Genomic DNA, 21,302 nt, shown 5'->3' on the forward strand with positions numbered 1-21,302 from the left:
CTCAGTCTCCTCCCCACAGTTCACATGCAGAGGAAAGAGGAGGTCACTGAAGGAGAAATCAGGGGAACAAAAGGCAACTGGGAAGACAAAGAAAAATGAGAAGAATTTAAAATATGGGTGACCATTGTCATGTATTTGATTCTTCACTCGAACACCTTTTGGGGGGAAATGTGTCTGATAATGACCTCACAAGTGTAGACAGTAGACAGAGCACAGAACCAGAAATCTGGTCTCAACTGTATTCAAGTCCATTAGGCCTGAGTTCCCCCCTCTGTACTGTGAGGCACCAACTAAAAAAGCTCTGTGACCATCTCAAACTCACACGTTTTAGGCCCTTGAGGGTTTTCCTCTGAAGGGTCAAGAAAACTGTAGCAACCTGGAGGTTGCAGAAATCAGTGTCAGACACTGTTATGCCTCTGCCCACACCCATGTGCACACTTGAAACATCCCGGAGCCAGGGAGGGCAGAGCGCCGTGTGCCCTAGGTGGGAGGGCAGGGCGTCGTGCGCCCTAGGTGGGAGGGCAGAGCGTTGTCGTGTGCCCTAGGTGGGAGGGCAGAGTGTTGTCGTGTGCCCTAGGTGGGAGGGCAGGGCGCCGTGCGCCCTAGGAGGGAGGGCAGGGCGTCGTGCGCCCTAGGTGGGAGGGCAGAGCGTTGTCGTGTGCCCTAGGTGGGAGGGCAGGGCGTCGTGCGCCCTAGGTGGGAGGGCAGAGCGTTGTCGTGTGCCCTAGGTGGGAGGGCAGGGCGTCGTGCGCCCTAGGTGGGAGGGCAGGGCGTCCTGTGCCCTAGGTGGGAGGGCAGAGCGTCGTGTGCCCTAGGTGGGAGAGCAGGGCGTCCTGTGCCCTAGGTGGGAGGGCAGAGCGTCGTGCGCCCTAGGTGGGAGGGCAGAGCGTCGTGCGCCCTAGGTGGGAGGGCTTCCAGAAAAGGACCCCAGGTGGGACCAGAGCATTTCCCAGGGTAGCAGTCTCCAAGCTGGAGGCTGATTAACCAGATCCTGGATTTCAGCAGTCAACACTGAAGAAAGGTTTTTCCAAAGCCACCACCTCCAATTCTGAAATAATCCCGTTTCAGGCTGGGGCTGGGACAGGCGCGAACCTGCCAACCCTGGTAGCAGCAGAGGGACATGGACAAGGAAGGAAAAGCTCAGGTGGCTGCAGTGCAGTTCTCAGCAGCATGGACAAGTCTGGAAGTGAGGGAAAAAACCCAGGTTCACGAGAGGGGAAGAATGGCCGTCACTGCTGCATTTGCAGGGCCGGGCTGCGCTCTGTGTTAGCCCACTTCTCCCGACAAAAAGCCAGTAGTGTTCTCGCCATGTAAATACTCCTCGACATTAGTAACAGCAGCAAGTGAAGCCAGTCTCTGTAAAGATGCCAGCTTGAATGCAAAAGGACTGGAAATACCTTGGAGAATTTCACAAAAATAAGACACAGGGCAACTGAACTCTGGCAGAGATTGGGAGCCAATTTCCTAAAGACAGTGGGAGGAAGGACGCAAACAGCTCATACACGCAAGCCTTTTAAAATGAGATGCGTTTGCCTCAAGCCCCCTGAATATCTGCCGTCCTGTCTGAACCTTCCCAGGAAAGCAGCTCTAGATGTTTGCTTTGCGAGGCACTGCGCCCTTGAGGGCTGATACCTGAGGTTTCACCGCCATCCGGTGGAACCATGTGGTATTGCAGCTATGGACATCCTCTCAGCCTAAAGTTAGAGCCAAGAAGTGAGACGCTCTCTTTCTTCTCATCTGACAATGAAAGATGAGAAAGGTCGTGAGCTTCATATTATAATCACCCATTTAGTTCGAAGAAGAGGCCATTTTGGTTCCCAGCCATTGATCAAATGGTTTGGCTCAAGAACCAGGCTGGGCTAAATTTGCACATTCTATTTCAGCCCAGGCAGAGTTGGAGACTTACAGGACCAGCTGGGAAACCCTCTTCTCCAATCTCATCACAATCATTGTCAGAGGCCAAACCTCCAGCCCCCAAGGTGTTCCCAGTTTAACAACAGTGTTTAATTATGTGCACAAGACCTAAGGTCTGAAGACAGGGTAGCAGCCTCCGGGGATGACAAGTGTGGTTGAATGGGGAGCATTCTTCTACTGCCTTTCAAGAACTACGCTGAAAACTACTTCATTTCTTAGAAAAGAAACCAATTTTCAGCAATAGGCCCCTTTCCATGTCCTCCTTGTTTTGGAAGAGGCAGTCATGGGGACACAAAGGCCAAGAGTCTTCTCTCTAATAAAAAAGCAGATCTGAGTGGTCTGTGGCTCTACCTTTTACTCGGCCCCCTTTTCTGGACTGATACCCCAGAGACCGAAGGAAAGGAGAGAGGAAAGGAATAGTGTATTATTTGAGTCCCTATATTGTGACAAAACAATGCTCGTGAAACTATATTGTTCTTTCCTCACAACAAGCCTCCATGGGTTATGCCCTCTTGGGCAATATTAGAATAGTGTAGAAGGATATAAATCATTACTTGTATTGTAATTCTCCCTTTTCTTTTTTAATTTTTTCCGTTGATTTGACAGAGTGAGAGAGATGAGAGAGAGAGAGACAGAGGGAGGGGAAAGGGAGAGCGAGAGAAAGAGACAACTTGTTCCACTTAGCTGTGCACTCATTGGCTGCTTCTCGAACATGCCCTGGCCGGGAATCAAATCCTCAACCTCATTGACAGGGCCTAATTCCCCCTTTTCAATACAAACCTTGACTAATGGTGGTGCAAAACCATTGAGAAACAATCAACCCAATCTTTGTGGAATGTAAATATCCCTAATTCAGCATGTCCTTCAGTCACCTCCAACCTCACCTCGGCCCTTTTCACGCCCGGTTTTCCTTTAGATGAAAAGCAGAGCGCCAGGCTCTTGGGAGGTAACCAACTCCCTGACTCAGCTACATGTTTCTAAACGTCATTCAGTTTCTGTGTATGGGATTGTTTTCCTTCACCAAAGAGCAATTTCCTATTGCCCTGACCCACAGAGCTGTTTCTGGGATTAAGTAAATAATAATGAATTAGGCACCATGTCTTTTTCAAGAGAAGTTGTACACCAATTCTGTCAAATAAAGGACATGGTTTTATTTCCTCCTACAATTAAACCTCAAGTGAATCATGAAATTGGCTTTAAGGGCTCCTTCCTGTCTCACTTGGGCTACCAAACCCCATTCCAAAGTTGCTGCTCCTCTGCCTTCCTAGAACAGAACCCAGGGTCCATGACCCTTCCTGGCTCCTCCTCTCCCCCTTGCCACTCCCCTCAAAAACTTGGGGAAACATACTTGTCTTGGACACGTGTGGGGAAGAGAAGGAGAGCTACACGGAGAAGGGTCCAGTCCACACCCAGCAGAACCGAACTTTGAGCTTCCGCTCCAACGTGACTAACATCCACCACACTCATACTTCTTTCTGCTGCCCCAGTGAAGGAGTTGCCGCCACATCTTTATTGCGTCTCCAGGTAAAGAAGGGTGAATAACTTATTATACAAGGAACACTCCCCATCCGTAGATAATGACCACTCGCTTGAACACAGTGCAAATCTAGTTACAGAAGTTGGGATGCAAATCAGCACCAGGAGTTTATAGGAGAGAACAGTGCACAAACTCTCCTGGCAAAGACAAACGGGGCTTGTCCACACTAGTGAGGTCCGGAAGGAAAATTCCTTGGAAAACATAGGGATTAATCGGAGGATTAACAAGAGTGGGAGTGATACAAGGAGAGGAGGGAACCTGTGAATTGGTGCCGGAGACCCACAGAGGCCTTGGGTTAGGCGGTACCACAGAGATGAGAAAAATTAGGGTGACCTTTAGCCTCTCCTATCCAGGCAAGTTGGCTTCCAGTGTAGATTTAGGCCGGGAGGGACTGAGAGACGGGCCTTTGCTATTTCCGCTCAGATCTGCAGTTCTGCCCTGCGCCGCGCCATCCTTACAAAACCAGCGTTGAGTGTTGGCTTCTGGAGTTGAATGGGCTGTTACACAGTTAGATGACCAGAACGTTGGTCCCATGTGAAGTGACAGGGAATAGTGGGAGGGTACCCCTGAGTTGCCTGAGACTATTTACTTACCAGAAGTGTCCTAAACATGGAACAAAGGAAAGAGCTACAGTGCTGCTAATAACGGGAGTCCTCTCAGCAACTGGAGAACAGAAGAACCGTGGGGGCCGGCAGCAAGGCCTGGCCGGCCCACAGTTCTGCACGGCTTCCTTAGAAGACAGGACTTAGCCCACATCCCTTCGAACTCCCCGTTAGTCCTGCTGACGTGTTATGTCCATCCCACTCTCCAGAACAGCTAGCTGCCGTCTTTCCTTCCTTCGTAGTCATTGTAAGGGCTCACCCGGGTCTGGGCCCGCGGAATGGAGAAATCCAGCTGGGCGGTCCGGTTCTGAGAAGGAAGCACCACATTGTTAAAAACCCTTCCCATTCTTGAATATTGCAACAGAATTTCAATCTGGGCAGGAATCTAACTGTTTTCCCTTCTCCTAAACCCTCCCGCTCAAGTCCTCCCTGTGCCTTACGCTGCGGGCTTTTGCCCTAACCCCATAAGACAGATGACAGTGAAGTAGTCCTGTCATCCTTTCAAGGTGGCCATTTAGGGATCATCAGAATGGTAACGCCATCTATTCTCAAGGGACAGAGTTCCTGGGGTGCTAAGGCTGCTGATGAAAAAGGAGAAAGAGCTCATTTACCTGCAGCTGAAAATGGGTGGTATAAGGGGCATAGACAGTGTCACCTGGCTCTTCAGGACCTGGAACAAAGGGAGAGGGGCCATTAAAGCGTTAGGTCCCCTCCCTCGGGCACCCACCTGAGCTCACCCTAGGGAGTCATTTACCAAAGCATGATACATTACCCACTGAAGTGTCTCTCGGGTCGACTGTAAGTCTCACGGGGGAGAAGACTGTATCCTCAAGCCCAGGCCCAGGCAGAGTCACACAGGCTTGGTAGAATAAATGAACGACTAGCAGTATATGATCACTATGGAAACATAACCTCACCGGAGACCCACCTCATCCTAGGACCACTTTCAAAGCACATTTAAAACCAGTCTTTTCAGAGGTACACATCAAGTGAATCTCACTGGGCATTTGCCTACTTCCTTACCTGCCCAATAAGGACAAAAAAATTTTTTTATGTTCATTAAAAAGGGTGATAGCCCTGGCCGGTTGGCTCAGAGGCAGGGTGTCGGCCCAGCATGTGGAAGTCCCAGGTTCGATTCCTGGTCAGGGCACACAGGAAAAGGACCCATCTGTTTCTCCACTCTTCCCCTCTCCTTCCTCTCTGTCTCTCTCCTCCCCTCCCGCAGCCAAGGCTCCATCAGAGCAAAGTTGGCCCAGGCACTGGGGACGACTCCATGGCCTCTGCCTCAGGAGCTAGAATGGCTCTGGATGCAGCAGAGCATCGCCCCAGAGGGCATGTGGGAGTCTGTCTCTCTACCTCCCCACTTCTCACTTCAGAAAAATACAAAAAAAAAAAAAAAAAGTCGTAATTTATGAGCAATTGTTTTCTATAGATTTGGGGGCGATCAGAAGGATTTAAACACAGGATCAGATGACCTAATACCTGTGTATAAGATGTTGTGACGAACATAAGGAGCACCAGAATGATGTGTGCCCTGAGGCTGGCTCTAAAGAGTGAGGAACACATGACAGCTACACAAGTGACTAGAACAGACACACTGAGAGTTCTGCAGGCGCGTGGGCGAGTGAGCCGTGACAAAGCCTGGGGAACGGGTGGCCCTGGAAAAGGGCAGGAATAAGGAAGGACTGTCAGGCAGAGGAGAGACACTCCTCCAGCCCAAAACAGAAGCAGGAAAATGACTCAGTTGGTTTGGGCTGAAAGTACAGCTTCCGCGGGTGAGAAATGCTTCACTAAGGATTTGGTCAATGCAGTGGGCACTGGGGAGCTGGTCAGGTAGGTGACCAGTGAGGTGTGGCGGCCAGGAAAGCATCTTAGAGGGGGTAACCTGAGTCTCGGCAGTGAGGTGACAGAGGGAAGCCATGCAATGGACAGGACGACATGTGTGGGTACACCCGCCCCTCGGGCTTCCCCTTCCCCTAAGGCTCCCGAGGGTGCAGGAGAGGCCCCAGCCGCACCAGGGAGAGGCCCCAGGGAGAGGCCCCAGGGAGAGGCCCCAGGGAGAGGCACCAGGGAGAGGCACCAGGGAGGCACCGGGAAGCTCTGCACCTCAGGCTCCAAGAGCAGAGAAGTTGTGAGCAGCAGGTGAGAACCTGGCCTTGGAGGCCCCTTACCCCTCACTCCTGTCCCAAACTTCCTTTCTTCCCTGATTAGGCCCAAAGGTCCATGTATCTATAAATTCTAAAGACCAACAAATAGATGCCCACGGGCAAAGGCAGTGTCTGGCTATCAGTTTAGCCTCTTTTTGTTGCAAGAGCAACAACAGAACACCTGGTTACTCACAACTCAGGGCAAGAGCAAAATTGGTTCATTCTTTCCTGTCAAGATACAATCTCTTCCCTCTCTTGAAAATGCAGCTCTTCAGGTTAAATCAGAATCTTTAGTAACTTTATGGAGATTTCTGCTGGTTTAGGATAAAAGGGCTTTGTACCCCCTCTGTGCTCCGTGATCACTGTAGGAAATCATGACTTAGCTCTATGCCCCCCAGTATATACGGGCCCCATGTTTCCAAAAGGAATGCCTAGTTAGCTTTTATAAAGAACACAATCTCACCTACTTGTCTCTAAGAATTTTTTCTAGACATTCCTTTTCCATTCCTTTGCTTCTTTTTTTTTAAGTTTACCATCTTAACCGTTTTTTTGTGTTTTTTTTAAAGACTTTATTTATTCATTATAGAGAGGAGAGAGAGAGAGAGAGAGAGAGAGAGAGAAGGGGGGAGGAGCAGGAAGCATCAACTCCCATATGTGCCTTGACCAGGCAAGCCCAGGGTTTTGAACTCAGTGTTTCCAGGTTGACACTTTATCCACTGTGCCACCACAGGTCAAGCCCACTTCATCTTATTTTGATTCAGAAAAACCTACATGGTATAGTGTAGAAAGTACTAGATTACAACTCCGGAAGCCAGCTTCCAATTCTACTTCACATTATCTAGCTGGGTAATTTTAAGCAAGCTCTAGCCTTGCGGGCCTTATCTGTTCTATCAGGGGCACCTGCGTGCTGCTTACAGTTATAATACCCTGTGGATCTCCCCCATCTTTCTATAAGGGCTCTCCACCCAGCCGGGCTCTGTACCCTGAGTGATTTCCTCTTGAGTGTAGGCTCTGTTCTCCACACCGTAACTCTGCTTCATGAATTGAGGTTTACAAAAAGCATCCTCGACAGGGTAATCCATGGGGTTCTGCTGCTTTGTGAGCAGCTGAAACTCAGGTGCAACATAAGCCAACAGGAAAACCCAGCCATTGGCCACCAAGGCTGAGCTCAGGATGGTATCGTCCCACTTGGGACCAGGGGTCTTGATCAAGAGCAAGGTGATCCACGTCACCCAGATGGCGATGGAGAGGAGCGTGGTGAGGTAGATGTGGGCCCCATGTCTCTTCCAGCCAGGGAAGGAGCCACAGAAGGTGAAGCAGGATGTGAGGAAGGTCAGCGCCATCAAGAAGAGGACGTAGATGAGCAGCATGACAAAGTCTTCATTGCGCCGAGGAGGAGAAAGCTCAGTGAAGATGGCCTCGTTGGTCCTGTTCATGGTGAGCACAACGTACTCCACAGCGATGATGTCCTGCACCAGGCTGAAGCCCACAGCCAAGCCCAGCATCACCAGCACAGAGAGGGGCTTCCTCCCGCGGACCAGCTTTGTCAGGTTGAAAGCGTGAGTCAGGAGGCAGGAGAAGCAGACTGAGAAGAGGACACCAAAGAGGAAGAAGCGTGTGGGACCTGTGAGGCTGTCCAGCGTGATGATGAAGGCAAAAGTGAGGCCGAAGACCCCCAGCACACTCAGGAGGAAGAGAAACTGAACCGGGAGAACCTTCCGCCTGTTGGAATCCTGCACCTTGCAGATGAGGACCAGGAGAGCTAGCATGAAGGCCACCGAGGTCACAGCCCCAGCTGCGGCCACTGCTTCCAGGACAATGCCCCAAACTTCTTTCGTATCACAAAGTCTTTGATACTTGGGGTCCAGGTTCTGGCGACAACCACTAGGGCTTGGAGACATTCTGGTCCTGCATAAAAGCAAACAGGGAGCAGGGGGTGAATGTCATAACAAACGCAGACGCAGAGGATCATGAAGATTAAGAAAAAACATTGTATGTTCAGCCAGGGTTTTGCCTGTGAACTTACTACATCAGATAAAGATACTAACTTTTCTCTACCCCTCATGGGAAATCCTAAAGGCTGATAAAGAGAAGGACCAAATCTCATACATCCTTCCCCACAACTGAACTATATTAACATTTACCTGGAGTTAGAGGACCCAGTCCGTGGTGAGGGATTTCAGAGTCTCAGTTTAAAACATACATCACAAATAACTTGCCAGTGTCCCTGATATTTTTGGCTTGTGTTTTCTCAGGAATTACTGAACAGGGAAATACCTGCTTCAGACATTATTTGTGAGTATTTCCTTCTCTCGTGGATAAAAAGAGTTATCTGAACTGTAGATTTCTCTACAGAAGACCAGACACTCACTTCTCAGTCACTGGATTCTCTTCTTCAGCTCTGCAATCACATATTAGAAGGTCTTTTCCCTCCTTAGGGTTTGTAAGGATGGCTCTACTAATTCCAAAAAGTAATGGAAGAAATCATCCTTGCCAATGAGCTCTTCATTATATATGCAAGAGCTGGTTCTTTGAAAAGATAAACAAGATTGACAAACCCTTAACCAGATTCATCAAGAAAAAAGAGAAGACCCAAATAAGTAATATCAGAAATGAAAGAGGGGAAGTAGTGACTGACACCAAAGAAATACAAAGGATTGTAAGAAAATATTACAAACAACTCTATGCCAACAAATTGGACAATCTGGATTAAATGGATAAGTTCCTAGAAACATACAATCTTCCAAAATTGAAACATGAAGAATCAGAAAATCTGAATAGGTGCATTACAACTAATGAAATTGAAACAGTAATCAAAAACTGCCAACAAACAAAAGTCCTGGACCAGATGGCTTCACAGGTAAATTGTACCAAACATTCTAAGAAGAACTAACACTCATCCTTCTCAAATTATTCCAAAAAATTAAAGAGGAGAGAAGACTCCTAAGCTCATTTTATGAGGCAAACATTATCCTAATTCCAAAACCAAATAAAGACATTACAAAGAAGGAAAATAATAGGCCAATATCCCTGATGCACATAGATGCTAAAATCTTCAACAAAATATTAGCAAACCAGATTCAGCAATACATTAGAAAGATCATCCACCATGACCAAGTGGCAACCCTTGAAATGCAAGTACCCAAAGTCTAATATGCTTTGCCTACAAATGTCCTCTCTGGGTTGCCATGGAAAAGGGAGGTGTGGCAGGTGCTCCCTCGTCTATGCCATGATTACAGAAGGGGAAGAACTCAACAGCAGCACAAACAAGGGAAGGGACCCAGGCCGGCTGTGCATTCATCTCCTTCACCTCTCCACTGCACTCCCTCTCAGATTAGTCATCAGGGCGGGGGCTGGCTGGAAAGATACTTCTCTCACCATCCCTGACCTTCCCCGTCCCTGCCCCGCCCCTCAAAATAGTGCTATTGGTTGACAAGTAGCTATTATCATAACTACCTGATAATTAATTATGAAGGATTCTGAACGTGATGACTCTAAATCTTGACAGAGATGGTGGGATTTTTGCCTAGAGGACAGTTCTGAGGCTGGACCTCTAGAGGACAGTAAGGCAGAGACCTCCTGCACCCAACTTGGACCTCTTGGCCCCTTGCTCCATGTGCGTCTGGTATAGGAGAGGGCTGTGTCTTGGGGCTTCCTGACACCCACAGACCAGGGACCAACATGAGCAATGGCCAGTGGGTGTGAAGGAGGAGAAAACCAATTTCCCCAATTTTCACCTCCACCTCCCACCACAATGATAAAGGGAGATGGAGAAACAGTCTCTGAACTGCCCTTTTAAAAACTGGGTGTTTTTTTTTAATGTTTAAGTTTTTGTTATAGACATTTCCAAGCATATTCAAAAATAAATAGTATAATGGAGGCCATGGACTCATTATGTAGTTTCAAAAATTATCAATACAGTGCCAATCTTGCTTCATTAATCTGTATCCCCACCCCGCTTGCTAGATTATTTTTAAGCAAATCCCAGATATCAGATCATTTTATCCATAAGTACATGCATATATACATCTAGATGACAAAAACTCCTTTTTAACTTAGCCGAACTTAAAAATTAACAATAACCCTTTAATATCAGATATTCAGTTAGAGTTTATATTTCCCAATTTTCTCAGAAATGTCTTTTCAAAACTTTTAGTAAATATTTTTTATGAGTCAATTTTTTGAACTAATTATCCTTCTTAAATGATCTCTATTAGCCCTTCCCCACCCTGCCCCAGCAGGCAGGGATTACACAACAGGTCTGAAGTGTCCTAAGTATATGCTTTCTTTGGGGGGGGGGGGGGTTAAATTTTTATTTATTGGTTTTAAAAAGAGAAAGAGAAACACTGAGTTGCTGTTCCACTTATTTATGCATTCATTGGTTGATTCTCGTATGTGCCTTGACAAGGGATTAAACCCGCAACCTGGGTGTATTGGAACGATGCTCTAACCAGCTAAGCTAACCGGCCAGGGCTCTGCCAAATACTCTGAATTTGGTCAGAGGAAAATAAAACTCACCGGACTCATTAATAAGGAGGTCTGTACTGAGAAGGCACCATGTTGCCCAGGGAATGGCCCAGATGAGAAAAAGGCCCCAGGAAGGCGGCTGGGAGAGGATAGTGGGGAGCTGGAAAGGCTTGTAGAGAGCAGGGTTTCAGGAGGAAAGAAGAGCTGTCGGTATTTGGGAATATAAACTTCCAGGAGCTAAAGAAAGCCTTGGAGAAGAATATAGGGCTGGAGCAAGAAAGAGAAAATGTAGTGAGTCTAGCAGTTATGTGGACATTGTTTGCAACCAAAGGCAAGGGCAGAGAGGTCTAGAGTTCAACCAAGAATGGACTCCTTCAACAAAGATGAAACGGAAGCAGAAAGAAGTCATTCACTCTTGAGCTGCTCTTAAGGGGAAGGAAGGTCTCATAATTCATTCACACTGGAGATCGGGTGAATGCACCTTCCTTAATGAACCCTCACAACCACCTCATGATATAGCTCATGTGATTATTAATCCTGACCTACAAGTGCAACACTGAGCACAAGTTAGCTAGAACACAAGTTAGCACAAGTCACACAGCTAGAAAGTGGAAGGGCCAGGATTCAAACCCAAGTTCTTACTGCTACATTGCATATCCTAACACAACACTGTACAGCGCCTTTTGTCTGGTAAGAACTTAAAAACTTTGCAAGAGATACCAGCCAATTAGAAATGGGGGGATCACAGGCCCTGGCCGGTTGGCTCAGTGGTAGAGCATCGGCCTGGTGTGCAGGAGTCCCAGGTTCAATTCCTGGCCAGGGCACACAGGAGAAGCACCCATCTGCTTCTCCACCCCTTCCCCTCTCCTTCCTCTCTGTCTCTCTCTTCCCCTCCTGCAGCTGAGGCTCCACTGGAGCAAAGTTTGCCCGGGCGCTGAGGATGGCTCTGTGGCCTCTGCCTCAGGCGCTAGAATGGCTCTGATCACAACAGAGCGATGCCCCAGATGGGCAGAGCATCGCCCCCTGGTGGGCGTGCCAGGTGGATCCCAGTCAGGCACATGTGGGAGTCTATCTGACTTGCCTCCCCATTTCCAACTTCAGAAAAATACAAAAAAAAAAAAAAAAAGGAAAGAAAGAAATGGGGGGATCACATTGGCAGTTGGGTGCTGCTTTAGGCTTTGAGCACGGGTTAAACCACTGAGAGCTCAGCCGACCCCTGTGAGTTGCCCCAACTGTTCAGGGGTATGCATACCGTCAAATTCCTGCACAGTGAAGAAAATGACTGTTTGCACACTGCCTGCGTGCACTCTGCTGATGTAGGCAGGGCAGGAAAGGGGGTCCTGTAAGAGACGAGAAGGTGGAGCATTCCAGTCTCCCCATTGGTGAACCTAAGGCAGTGGCATTAAAGGCCAAGTTCAGATCTTGCCACTGTGTTGGGCATTGGCTAAAGAAATCTCTATCCCACATTACAAACCCACCATCCACATCCTAGCACTCCCACCTCTTCAGTGTCTCTGACCGTGTGACCCACCATCATCTCCATCGGGACCACTTCAGGAGCCCAACCTCTGCAGGCTTGTCGTCTCTGAGCCACTCGCTCTGTGGCCAGGGAAAGAGCCGGTGCAAGGCCCCTGCCTGCCCCTCCAGCCTCATACCTTGTCACCACTCCCTTCTCTGCGTCCCCAACATGAGAACTTCTCACACTCCACAAAACAAGCCCTACTATCTCCCTTCAAGCATCTGCCCCATCTGCATGCAACATCCTCCCCTCTTCCCCACCCTTCATCTATCTGGAGGTCCAAGGTGCTTCCCTTAAGGCCCAAGTCCAGGGAGACACGTGTCCTTTGATTCCCAGGGAGCCTCTGCATTTCCTGCCATAGCACTTCACACACAGCCCTGCCTCGCCTGGTGGGAAGTCCGTCACACCCTCTAGACATAAAAATTCTGTGACGGTGGGGCTATTAAATGTCTCCCCCAGCCGCCAGCCTCCTGCCCGACTTGTGGTAAACGCCCAGCCAGGATGTGTGAGTGCGCGTACAGTTAGAAGGGGAGTCTGGAGGGGGCGGGGCTGCTCATAGACAGGGAAGGGTGGGCTGCAGCTCACGAGCCCCTGTCCATCCCCCACCGTTTGCTCCCACCCTCCTTCTCATGCAGGCTGTCTAAAATCATATTTTGGGTCCTAAGTCAGGAGCTCTGGACCATGTCTGAAACCCTGCTCCTATTTAAGTGACTCAGGTGTCTCCTAGGAGACCATGAGGCTTTCTCAGCAAGCAGAGTGGAATTTACTGGAATCCAGTCATATGCACCCACCCCAATTTCCTGATGACTAACCCTTGCACTTCGAAGGAAGATGGTGAGGTCTTAGTGGCCTGGGAAATGAGAGAACTCTGAGTCATAAGGGTGAGACCCCCTTTCACTTATTCCAGCTGCTGAGCTAACCACCTGCTGTCCAATAATCCAATGGCACCCACAGCTGAGCCCCTGCAGTCACTTGGCACTGCCTTCCCCCTTCCGAAATGAGTCAGGGTATTGACCAAAAGGTTAAGAAAACCAGGAGGGCAGGACAACCAGAGAAGGAAGGAGAAAGAGGTGGGGAGGGAGGGAGGAGGAGAGGCAGGCAGGGAGGAGAAAGTCACTCACTGAGCTCAATTCCAAAGCCTCCCTTTCCTCTGCCCCTTTGGAAGGAAGGGGCTTCAGCTGCCTCACGGAGCACCTGCGCAGACACTAGCTCCTGGAAAATGAGGGCGGCCTGCTGAACTAGGTGGTCTGAGCCCATGGCCAGCTCTACTGTTCATCCCTCTGGAGGCTCCTTGTGGACAATTTCCAAACCTCTTTCCCTCTCCCTCATCCTCCTTCCTGCCCCATCCCCCATCATTAACAGAATATGAGCCACACACTCCTGACCCAACCCTAAACCAGGGCTGCAGTGAGGTCAAAGGGTCTGAACGCAGGACAAAGAGAAAGCTCACCTGCAGGACAAAGTCACAGGGTCCTGCAGCAGTACTGGTCCTACACGTGACCTGGACCAGCAGATGGCACTAACTGGTATGCAAGGGACAAACCAGCACTGGGTGGGCCTCGGCAGCCCTCCGCTGGAGCACCTGAGCATGAATTACCGCAGCCCTGAACCTTCCCAACAGCTGATCTTATTTTCCTTTAGGAGATTTATCTATTTATCTTCTCTGTCATCTAACAATGGAGAGGATACAACCTTCTTCTTAGGCCTGACCTGTGGTGGTGCAGTGCATGTAGCATTGACCTGGAACGCTGAGGTCACCAGTTCAAAACTCCGGATTTGCCCGGTCAAGACACATACGAGAAAGAACTAATATGAGTTGTTGCTTCCACCTCTCTCTTTCTCTCTCCTCTCTTTAAAATCGAGAAATAAAATCTTTAAAAAATAAATCCTTCCTCTCAGGAATGCCTGGGGAATGACACCAAATGACACAGGTGTTTGTTGAAGCTGAGCCTTCGCACTATCCCAGTCAGGCAAGTCTGTGAGTTTCTATCATTCTCATCTTCTCTGTCCTTGAATTGCACATTCAGTCAGTAGTAATAACAATAGTCATCACATAATCATGAATGAAAAGAATGACAACTGCCACACGCTGAGTCCTCTTTTGAGCCAGCGCAACACTTAGTGTTTCTCTAATATGCATTCTCTCATTTACATGTGTTTATGACTATTATCTCACTTAATGTCCCTACAACTCAATTCATAGGTGAGAAGACTGCATCTTAGATGAAGTTACATGTCCCATGTCACAGAGTTAAGAAGAATCTCCCTTTATAAATTTAATCATAATTTAATCTGTCAGTTCATCTCTAAATCATTGTTATGATCTTTGAAGTTTTTCTCCCCAACTCCAGCCTCTCTCTATATATATATATATCATCTCCAAGAACCCTCCAAAGCAAGCAATCCAGCATTTGGTCAATCTTTCTGTCAATCAACAAACATTTGAGTGCCTACTGAGTGTCAGGTACTGTCTTATGTGCACAAGTCACTCCAAACCACAAGTGTGGCTGCTGCCCTTGGGAGGACCAATCAAGTCACAGAGACACACAAATAAGGAGTTACTGAGTATGCAGGGAATGCTGAGGGCACATGGAACACAGCAGCCCATTCTACCTAATAAGGTAAAAATAAAATAAAATAAAATAAAATAAAATAAAATAAAATAAAATAAAATAAAATAAAACAAAGCTTTAGCAAGGAAACCGGGGAAATGAGGCATGAAGATGGGCAAGAAATAGTAGGATTTTTCGGAGGGTAAAAGAGACAGAGCTTGGGAATAAAAAAGTCCAGGTTAATTTCCAGATTTCTGGCTTCAGCAACTGCATGGAGCTTAGAAACACAGGGTTAGAAGGGGAGATGCCAAGTTTAGTTTTGTTGAAGCAAAGATAACTACAAGACATGCAATTCAGTTGGAAGGATTCAGAAAGAACAAACGCTGAAGTGTACTCTGGGCCATATACGGTTTCATTTCATTCCCACACAACCCTGTTATTATGCTCCCTTTTTACAATTGAGGAAACTGAGGCACAAAGAAATTAAATCACTTGCACAAGATCACATGGCTCTGAGAAGCCAGGCTCCTAGACACCAAGTTGAGCTGGCCCTCGCCACACTTGGACATGTGGGTCCGAGGCTCCTGAGAGGCTTGGTCTATACACACAGGTAGGGCCCAGAGGAGGCATCTGAAGCCTGGAGAGGAAACCGGATTACACAGGGAGCACGGACGGTGCGTAACAGGGCCAAGGACAGAAACAGGGGAGCACCACCACATCAAAGCAGGAGCCAGCACAGGGTGTTAAAAAGAAAGTACTGGGGGGTGGGGGGGGGGCGGGTAGAAAAAGAAATAAGCTCAGTGGTTTCCCAGAAACCAAGGAGCTGTTTCCCAAAAGAAAGTGGTCAATGGAATTAAACAATTCAAGGGGAGAAAGAAGAGAAGGCCTGGGAAGGGATCTTTGGATATAGCAGGTAAAAAGCACATTAACTCCTTTTTGTTTATTAGAACAGATTCAGCCTCAATTTGAGCTTCGAGGTGTTTCTCCATCTGGTCCTCCATTCCCCTCCTCCTGCCTTCCTGACTCCTCTCTCTACCTCTATGCAAGGCAAGCAAATCTTCTAAGGTTTTCTTTCTATCTGGGGGGAACTGGGCTCATCTCAGCCCTTTTCGGACAAACTCACCCTCTTTGCCTCAGCACACGTGATAAGTCTCCTAGCCAGAAAGACCCTGCCCCTCCTAGTCTCAATCCATTTACCACCATCTTGCTTCGAAACTCGGCCCACATATTGAAGGGGTTTTTTAATTATTAGACCCATCTCATTTTTAAATTTATAGATCTCTTCATAGTTTTTACAATTAACCACTTCTTGGCACTCGAGCTTGTCGCTATGCATGTTATATATTATAGTTTAATAACCATGTTGGCTCACCTATCAAATAACACGCTTCTTAAGGCTGAAGGAAATAGAACCACCCTTCTGTTTGTTGGAACCCCCTCACCATGTGCTCTGCACAGTGGTTGCTGAGCGAGTGTTTTGGATTAAGACTGGCTGCTGAATATTAACTCAAAGCAAGTTATTTATTAGCAAGTGTGAGTAATGGGGAGGAAGGATTTTTGAAGATGAATATATGCTGATCCTTATATTTTTATCTAGGCTGAGTTCTAAGACAAGGGTGGAGGCCCACAGAGATTTCTCTGCCCTGGATGAAGAATTAGTTATAATTGGAAAGTGTATCCAGGGGAACCTCCAGATCCCCTGTTCTGAGTAGCCATCCATAGTCTGCTGACATGAAAGTGATGCACCATGGCAAGAGCTTATGAATAACATCTGAGTAACTCCACTGAATTGAGTTTCTGTGTAGTAACTGAGAGAAAATAAACCATCAGGCAGATATAAACAAGAGTAACAACAGTGTTCATCCCAATTTCTTCATTCCCAAGTAGAAATTTGGGGGTATTGTCATCTTTCTCTATTCTAAACAAAGCATGGGAAATTTAGATTAATGTACAATAAATGACTGGAACATAAAATAAAAATACTGAAAATCATTAGATTTTGAGTGCGGTCCTGGCTGGGTAGCTCAGTTGGTTGGAGCATCATCCTGCTATGCCCAGGTTGTGGGTTCTATCCCCAGTCAGGGCACATCAATCAGTGAATGTAGAAATAAGTGGAACAAAAATTGATGTTTCTCTCCCTCTCTCTCTCTTTCTCTAAAATCAATCAATAAAATTAATTTAAAAAAAAACTTTGAGTGAAACTTTTAAATCTCTTAGGCCCAGAATTATCAATGAAATTTCAGAAAATAGAGGGGTGGATAAAGTGAAGTTCTCTACTGGTATACCATCTCAAAGCTCTCAAAGACACCTTCTTTTAAATGTTTTATTTTAATATATAATGGTAACATATTTATGTTTGAGCCAACAAGCCCCAAGCTAAATTTGTCATCTCTCCTTGCAAGTCTGTGTTTCTAAGCCCTGAGAATGACACTGTCATGCACTGAGTGACCCAGCAGATCTAAAACTACAATAGAGACTATGTAATGTGGAAGAGGATAGAGAAAGCAGAATACATGGCCAAAACTTAGATGATAATACAAGCAACTATTACTACAATAAATATAAATGGTAACTTTTTTATTTTGAAACAAGACTGACTAATCTATACTAGACCTATAAGAACCTCACTGAAAACAACAGGATTTAAAATTTTTGAAAGCAAAAGGAAGGAAAAAATAAAAATAAATGCAAAAAAAAAAGCAATAATAATAGACTATTTTTATTTTGCAGGTATTCTGTGTCAGGTACAAAGTTAAATAACTCGCTCAAGGTAAGACAATTAAGAAAGAATTGAGATATTAATATCACACAAAATGTAATCAAGGCAAAAAGGTATTATAATAATCAGGATATTTCACATTGAAGATAAAACCATCATAAACTTTTACGTACTAAATAACATAGCACCAAAACACATAAAACAAAAGTACCAGAAATACAAGAAGAAATAAAAGGAAACACTACAGTTATAGGAGACTTTAATACTTCTCTATCAGTCCTCAGCAGATTAAATAGAATAAATAATAATATGGTAAATTGTTATATGTGTTCTATGGTTATTTTAATCAAAATGGTCTCTATCTTCATATCTTATTAAATATCCATTATTAATCATATAATTCAGATCCTCTACATCTGTGATCCACAAACATTTTCTGTAAAGGGCCTGATAATAAGTAGTTTAGGCTCTCCAGGCCATGTTTGTAGCTAAAGCAGCTGTAGATAATGGATAGACAAATGAGCATGGCTGTGTTCCAATAAAACTTTACTTATAACGTTGTAAGGTATCAAAGGTTACAGAATTAATATTAATATTTTAGGAAGCTTAAAGAACATTTTATTAATTTGAGCAAGGCGTGCAGAAAGATTTTGAAAATGATTTTTGTACTTGTGTGATTAGCATCAAAACCAGGATGGTCGATGGCATTGTATTGTAAATACAGAGGGGAAAGAGAGTTGGATTCTCTGACCTCCCCCACACACACACCTGTAAGGAAGCGAGTGGATAGCTAGCCAGGTGCAGAAAGAGAAAAGATTAAATTAAACCTTTTCTTATATTGATGGGCCATATAGAGGCATTTGTCCCCATGGAAACTACCCCTCCCCTCCTGAAAGCATGTAGTTAATGTATATATCTCTAAACAAAGGTTATAAGGTTATAAGCTTATGCCGTGAGTTCAGGCTTTTTCCTCGCCCATGTATAATTAAGAGTATATAACCAGCCCCTAGAATATTAATGAGACACATGATTTGGGACTGCTGCCCCGTGTATGCTATATGTGGCCAGCATATTTAATAAATTTCCTCCTTTAATAAAATTCTTCAAAACCTTATTTGGACTTGGTGCCTCTATGAAAACCCACGGAATTGTGGATTGGGTACTCTATAACATTAAGAACAAGCTAAGGGATGTGTTTTGGCCATGGACCTAGTTTACTGCCCCTGCTCTATATGATTGCTTTTATGGAGGTGGTATTTACCAAAACAGCATATTTCAAACCACAAAAAAAGAAAGAAATGTACAGTATGTATTCTGACCACAAAACAATAAAAATAGGAATGAAAGTAGAAACAAACACACCAAACTACTCAAAAAATCTGAGACCCATCAAGTAAACACACTATTCAATTCATTGTTGTTAAAAGTTTATTATGCCATCACATCATTTCCTGCCCGTTTCCTCAGCTCAATCTGTAGATCTGTAAATAACAGTGGACCTAAAGACCAACTCCCAGAATGAGAAAAATAAAATCACACGATCAAGGTCAAAATTCTTCTTCACACCCTGTTTATCTTCAATTCCTACTAGAATGAAATACAAAGGCACAGACTCCACAGAGGACAGCCAGGGGACATGTGCAGAGACAGAGGGGCTGGGGGCCTTCATAAGACCCCTTAGTAGGAACTCAAGGCACAGGCCTTTGCCTCCTCACAGCTCCATGGTCCTGCGGATTCTGGCTCAAGTTGAGAGCACTTCCCAGGAATGTTCTGCTCATTCTCATTTGCCCTTGGAGCACACACCACTCCACACCCTGGAGGAGCCTTTCAGTCTCCCAAGTAACACCTCTCCTGACATCCCCCCCCCCCCCATCCCCTCCTTCTCCAAGTAGCAGCCAGCACATAGCACTGGAGAATAGAGCTCTCAGTCCATCCTCACCCCTCCATGGGCCCCAGGCCATTGTATCTGAAGTGGTTCAAGTACTCCCCTTCAGGAATGAGCCCACAGCAGTGGGTGATTCAGCTGAACCTTCAACAGGTGTGGCATTTACAAACCCTCAGAGGAGAAAATCAGTCTAGAAAGAAGTCAGGAATGCAAAGTTCTTCAAATTCCTTGAACCTGAGCCAGCCTATCTTTTCTTCCCACCGTGGATGCTGAGAAAGGCCTCTTGGCCAGCTTTGGGGCGATTCCCTAGTCCTACTTAGTTGTTGTGGAAGGTGGGGTTCCTGAGCAACTCAGGGGACAGCAGAGGAGGAACGGCTGTGGGGCGGATGCCCCCACACTCACAAGAGAAGGGTGACATATGAATCCACTTCCCAGAATTCAGAAGGGCATGCTTGTTATGAAAGGGTAAAATAATTAGAAACTTTTCAGTAACTGGATAAAGTAGCAATTGTCACCATCTTTCTCCTCCTGGCCCCCCTCTCCAATTTCCATCCCCTCTTCCCCAGTTCCTTCCCTTCCTCTAAGATCTTTCTCTCTCTTTTCTCTTCCCCCTAGATCCCAGAACTGCTAGCCTGCCTGGCCAGGACTCCACCTGCTAAGAGTGAGTACACTTTGTCTGAAATTACCACCTGATGTTCCTTTGGCTCTCCGCCTCTAGCTTAGCCTGGAAGCGCACAGGCTGGTGGTGATGGAGGTGGGGGAGAGGATGTGAGTTGGATTAAACTAGAGGAACTTCTTTCTTGGGATTCTTTTTTGCTCATAGACTACATTACCAGGCTTTCTCTGGTATCCCACCCCTCCCGACCCCGCTCTCCTCGCAGGACTTACATCCGGAGGCGGAGCGCGCTGCGGGCTCCGCGCGCCTCACTTACCCTGTGCGTGGGCTTCGGCGCTTAAACTTGGAGTTGCTTCCCGCGCGTTCGCTGCTGCACGGAGCCCCTTGATGCTGGGGAGCCCGCCACAGCAATCCCGCCCTCACGGCGCCAAGCAGTTATAAAGGCGGCTGTCGCCGGAGGGAGGGAGCGAGCGAGGAGGTGAGCAGAGGGACAAGGGGCGGGAGAGGGTCAGGGGGAGAGGACACGCCTATTCCAGTTCCACGGCGCTGCACGCTTGTTATGAAAATCAAGTCCCCGCGTCAGGGAATGAACCAAAAACCCCCTGACGTCAGCGGCGGAGTCACCCTCGAGATGGAGGGTGGGGGAGGGCACCTCGACCCCGCCCCGCTCAGCAGACGGCGGAGACGCCCGCGCCCCGGCTAGTCCCCGGGTTGGGGTGGAAGAGAGGGGCCGGCGGGCGCCAGCAGAGACCGCGCTTATCAGTCCTGAAAGCTGTCACCTCCGAGCGGGAGCCACACCTGCGCTCCCCGCTGGGCATTCCGGTCCCCCGAGGGCAAGGATTAGCAAGGTTGTCGCGCCTATTTTAATTTCGGGGGGAAAGGAGGATACGTATTTATTTACCGTGTTTGTTCGAGTAAATAGGACGTAGAGCTGACCCCCCAGTGGCGCTTCCCCGCCTCTCCACGACTCTCACCCCGGCAGGGCAGGACGGGAAACCAGGGGCGGGAAAGAAGGAGGTGGCCCCCTCGCAGGGCCCACCTGCGCGAGCGAGGTGGGGGCCAAGGAGAACTTCCTCTGGGATCCAGTTAGTTAGCGGCTCCGCCTGTCAGAACTGTCCTCACATGAGACCCATTAGTGCTGCCCCGGGGGCGGAGAGATCGTTGCCGCTCTACTTTCCTAGCTGCCTCTCTTAAAGCCTCACAATACAGGTTGAGAATGAGGATGCCAGATAAAATTATGAAATAAAGGAATTTGCCTTTGGTATCTGGTTCTCCTCCCTCTGGCTGCCCACTCCTCTTCCATTATCAAGCCAATCCTACTGAAACTTGTCTTTGTTTACTTGT

General features: G+C 47.2%; 1 protein-coding gene across 2 annotated transcripts; it reads right to left on the bottom strand.

The window, feature by feature from the left end:
• Positions 1-3,383: 3,383 nt before the first annotated feature.
• On the bottom strand, positions 3,384-20,502 carry GPRC5A (G protein-coupled receptor class C group 5 member A). Of its 2 annotated transcripts, none has more exons than XM_066355435.1 (4): positions 20,231-20,502; positions 7,183-8,108; positions 4,665-4,723; positions 3,384-4,360 (listed from the first exon to the last, which is right to left on the bottom strand). In XM_066355435.1, coding segments are annotated over exons 1-4 (1,080 nt in total). In that variant the 5' UTR covers positions 20,233-20,502; the 3' UTR covers positions 3,384-4,267. The 2 variants fall into 2 exon arrangements, with proteins under 2 accessions (XP_066211532.1, XP_066211539.1); XM_066355442.1 differs by having other exon boundaries at positions 20,275-20,498.
• Positions 20,503-21,302: the final 800 nt, after the last annotated feature.

The sequence above is a fragment of the Saccopteryx leptura genome, chromosome 1 (assembly GCF_036850995.1).
Source record: "Saccopteryx leptura isolate mSacLep1 chromosome 1, mSacLep1_pri_phased_curated, whole genome shotgun sequence".
Classification (NCBI taxonomy): Eukaryota; Metazoa; Chordata; class Mammalia; order Chiroptera; family Emballonuridae; genus Saccopteryx; species Saccopteryx leptura.

Coding starts and splice junctions, on each gene's coding strand:
- GPRC5A (XM_066355435.1), bottom strand. Junction 4,724..7,182: donor TCAAGAGGAAATCACTCAGG/GTACAGAGCCCG, acceptor CCTTTGTTCCAG/GTCCTGAAGAGCCAGGTGAC. Junction 4,361..4,664: donor CCACCCATTTTCAGCTGCAG/GTAAATGAGCTC, acceptor CTTCCTTCTCAG/AACCGGACCGCCCAGCTGGA.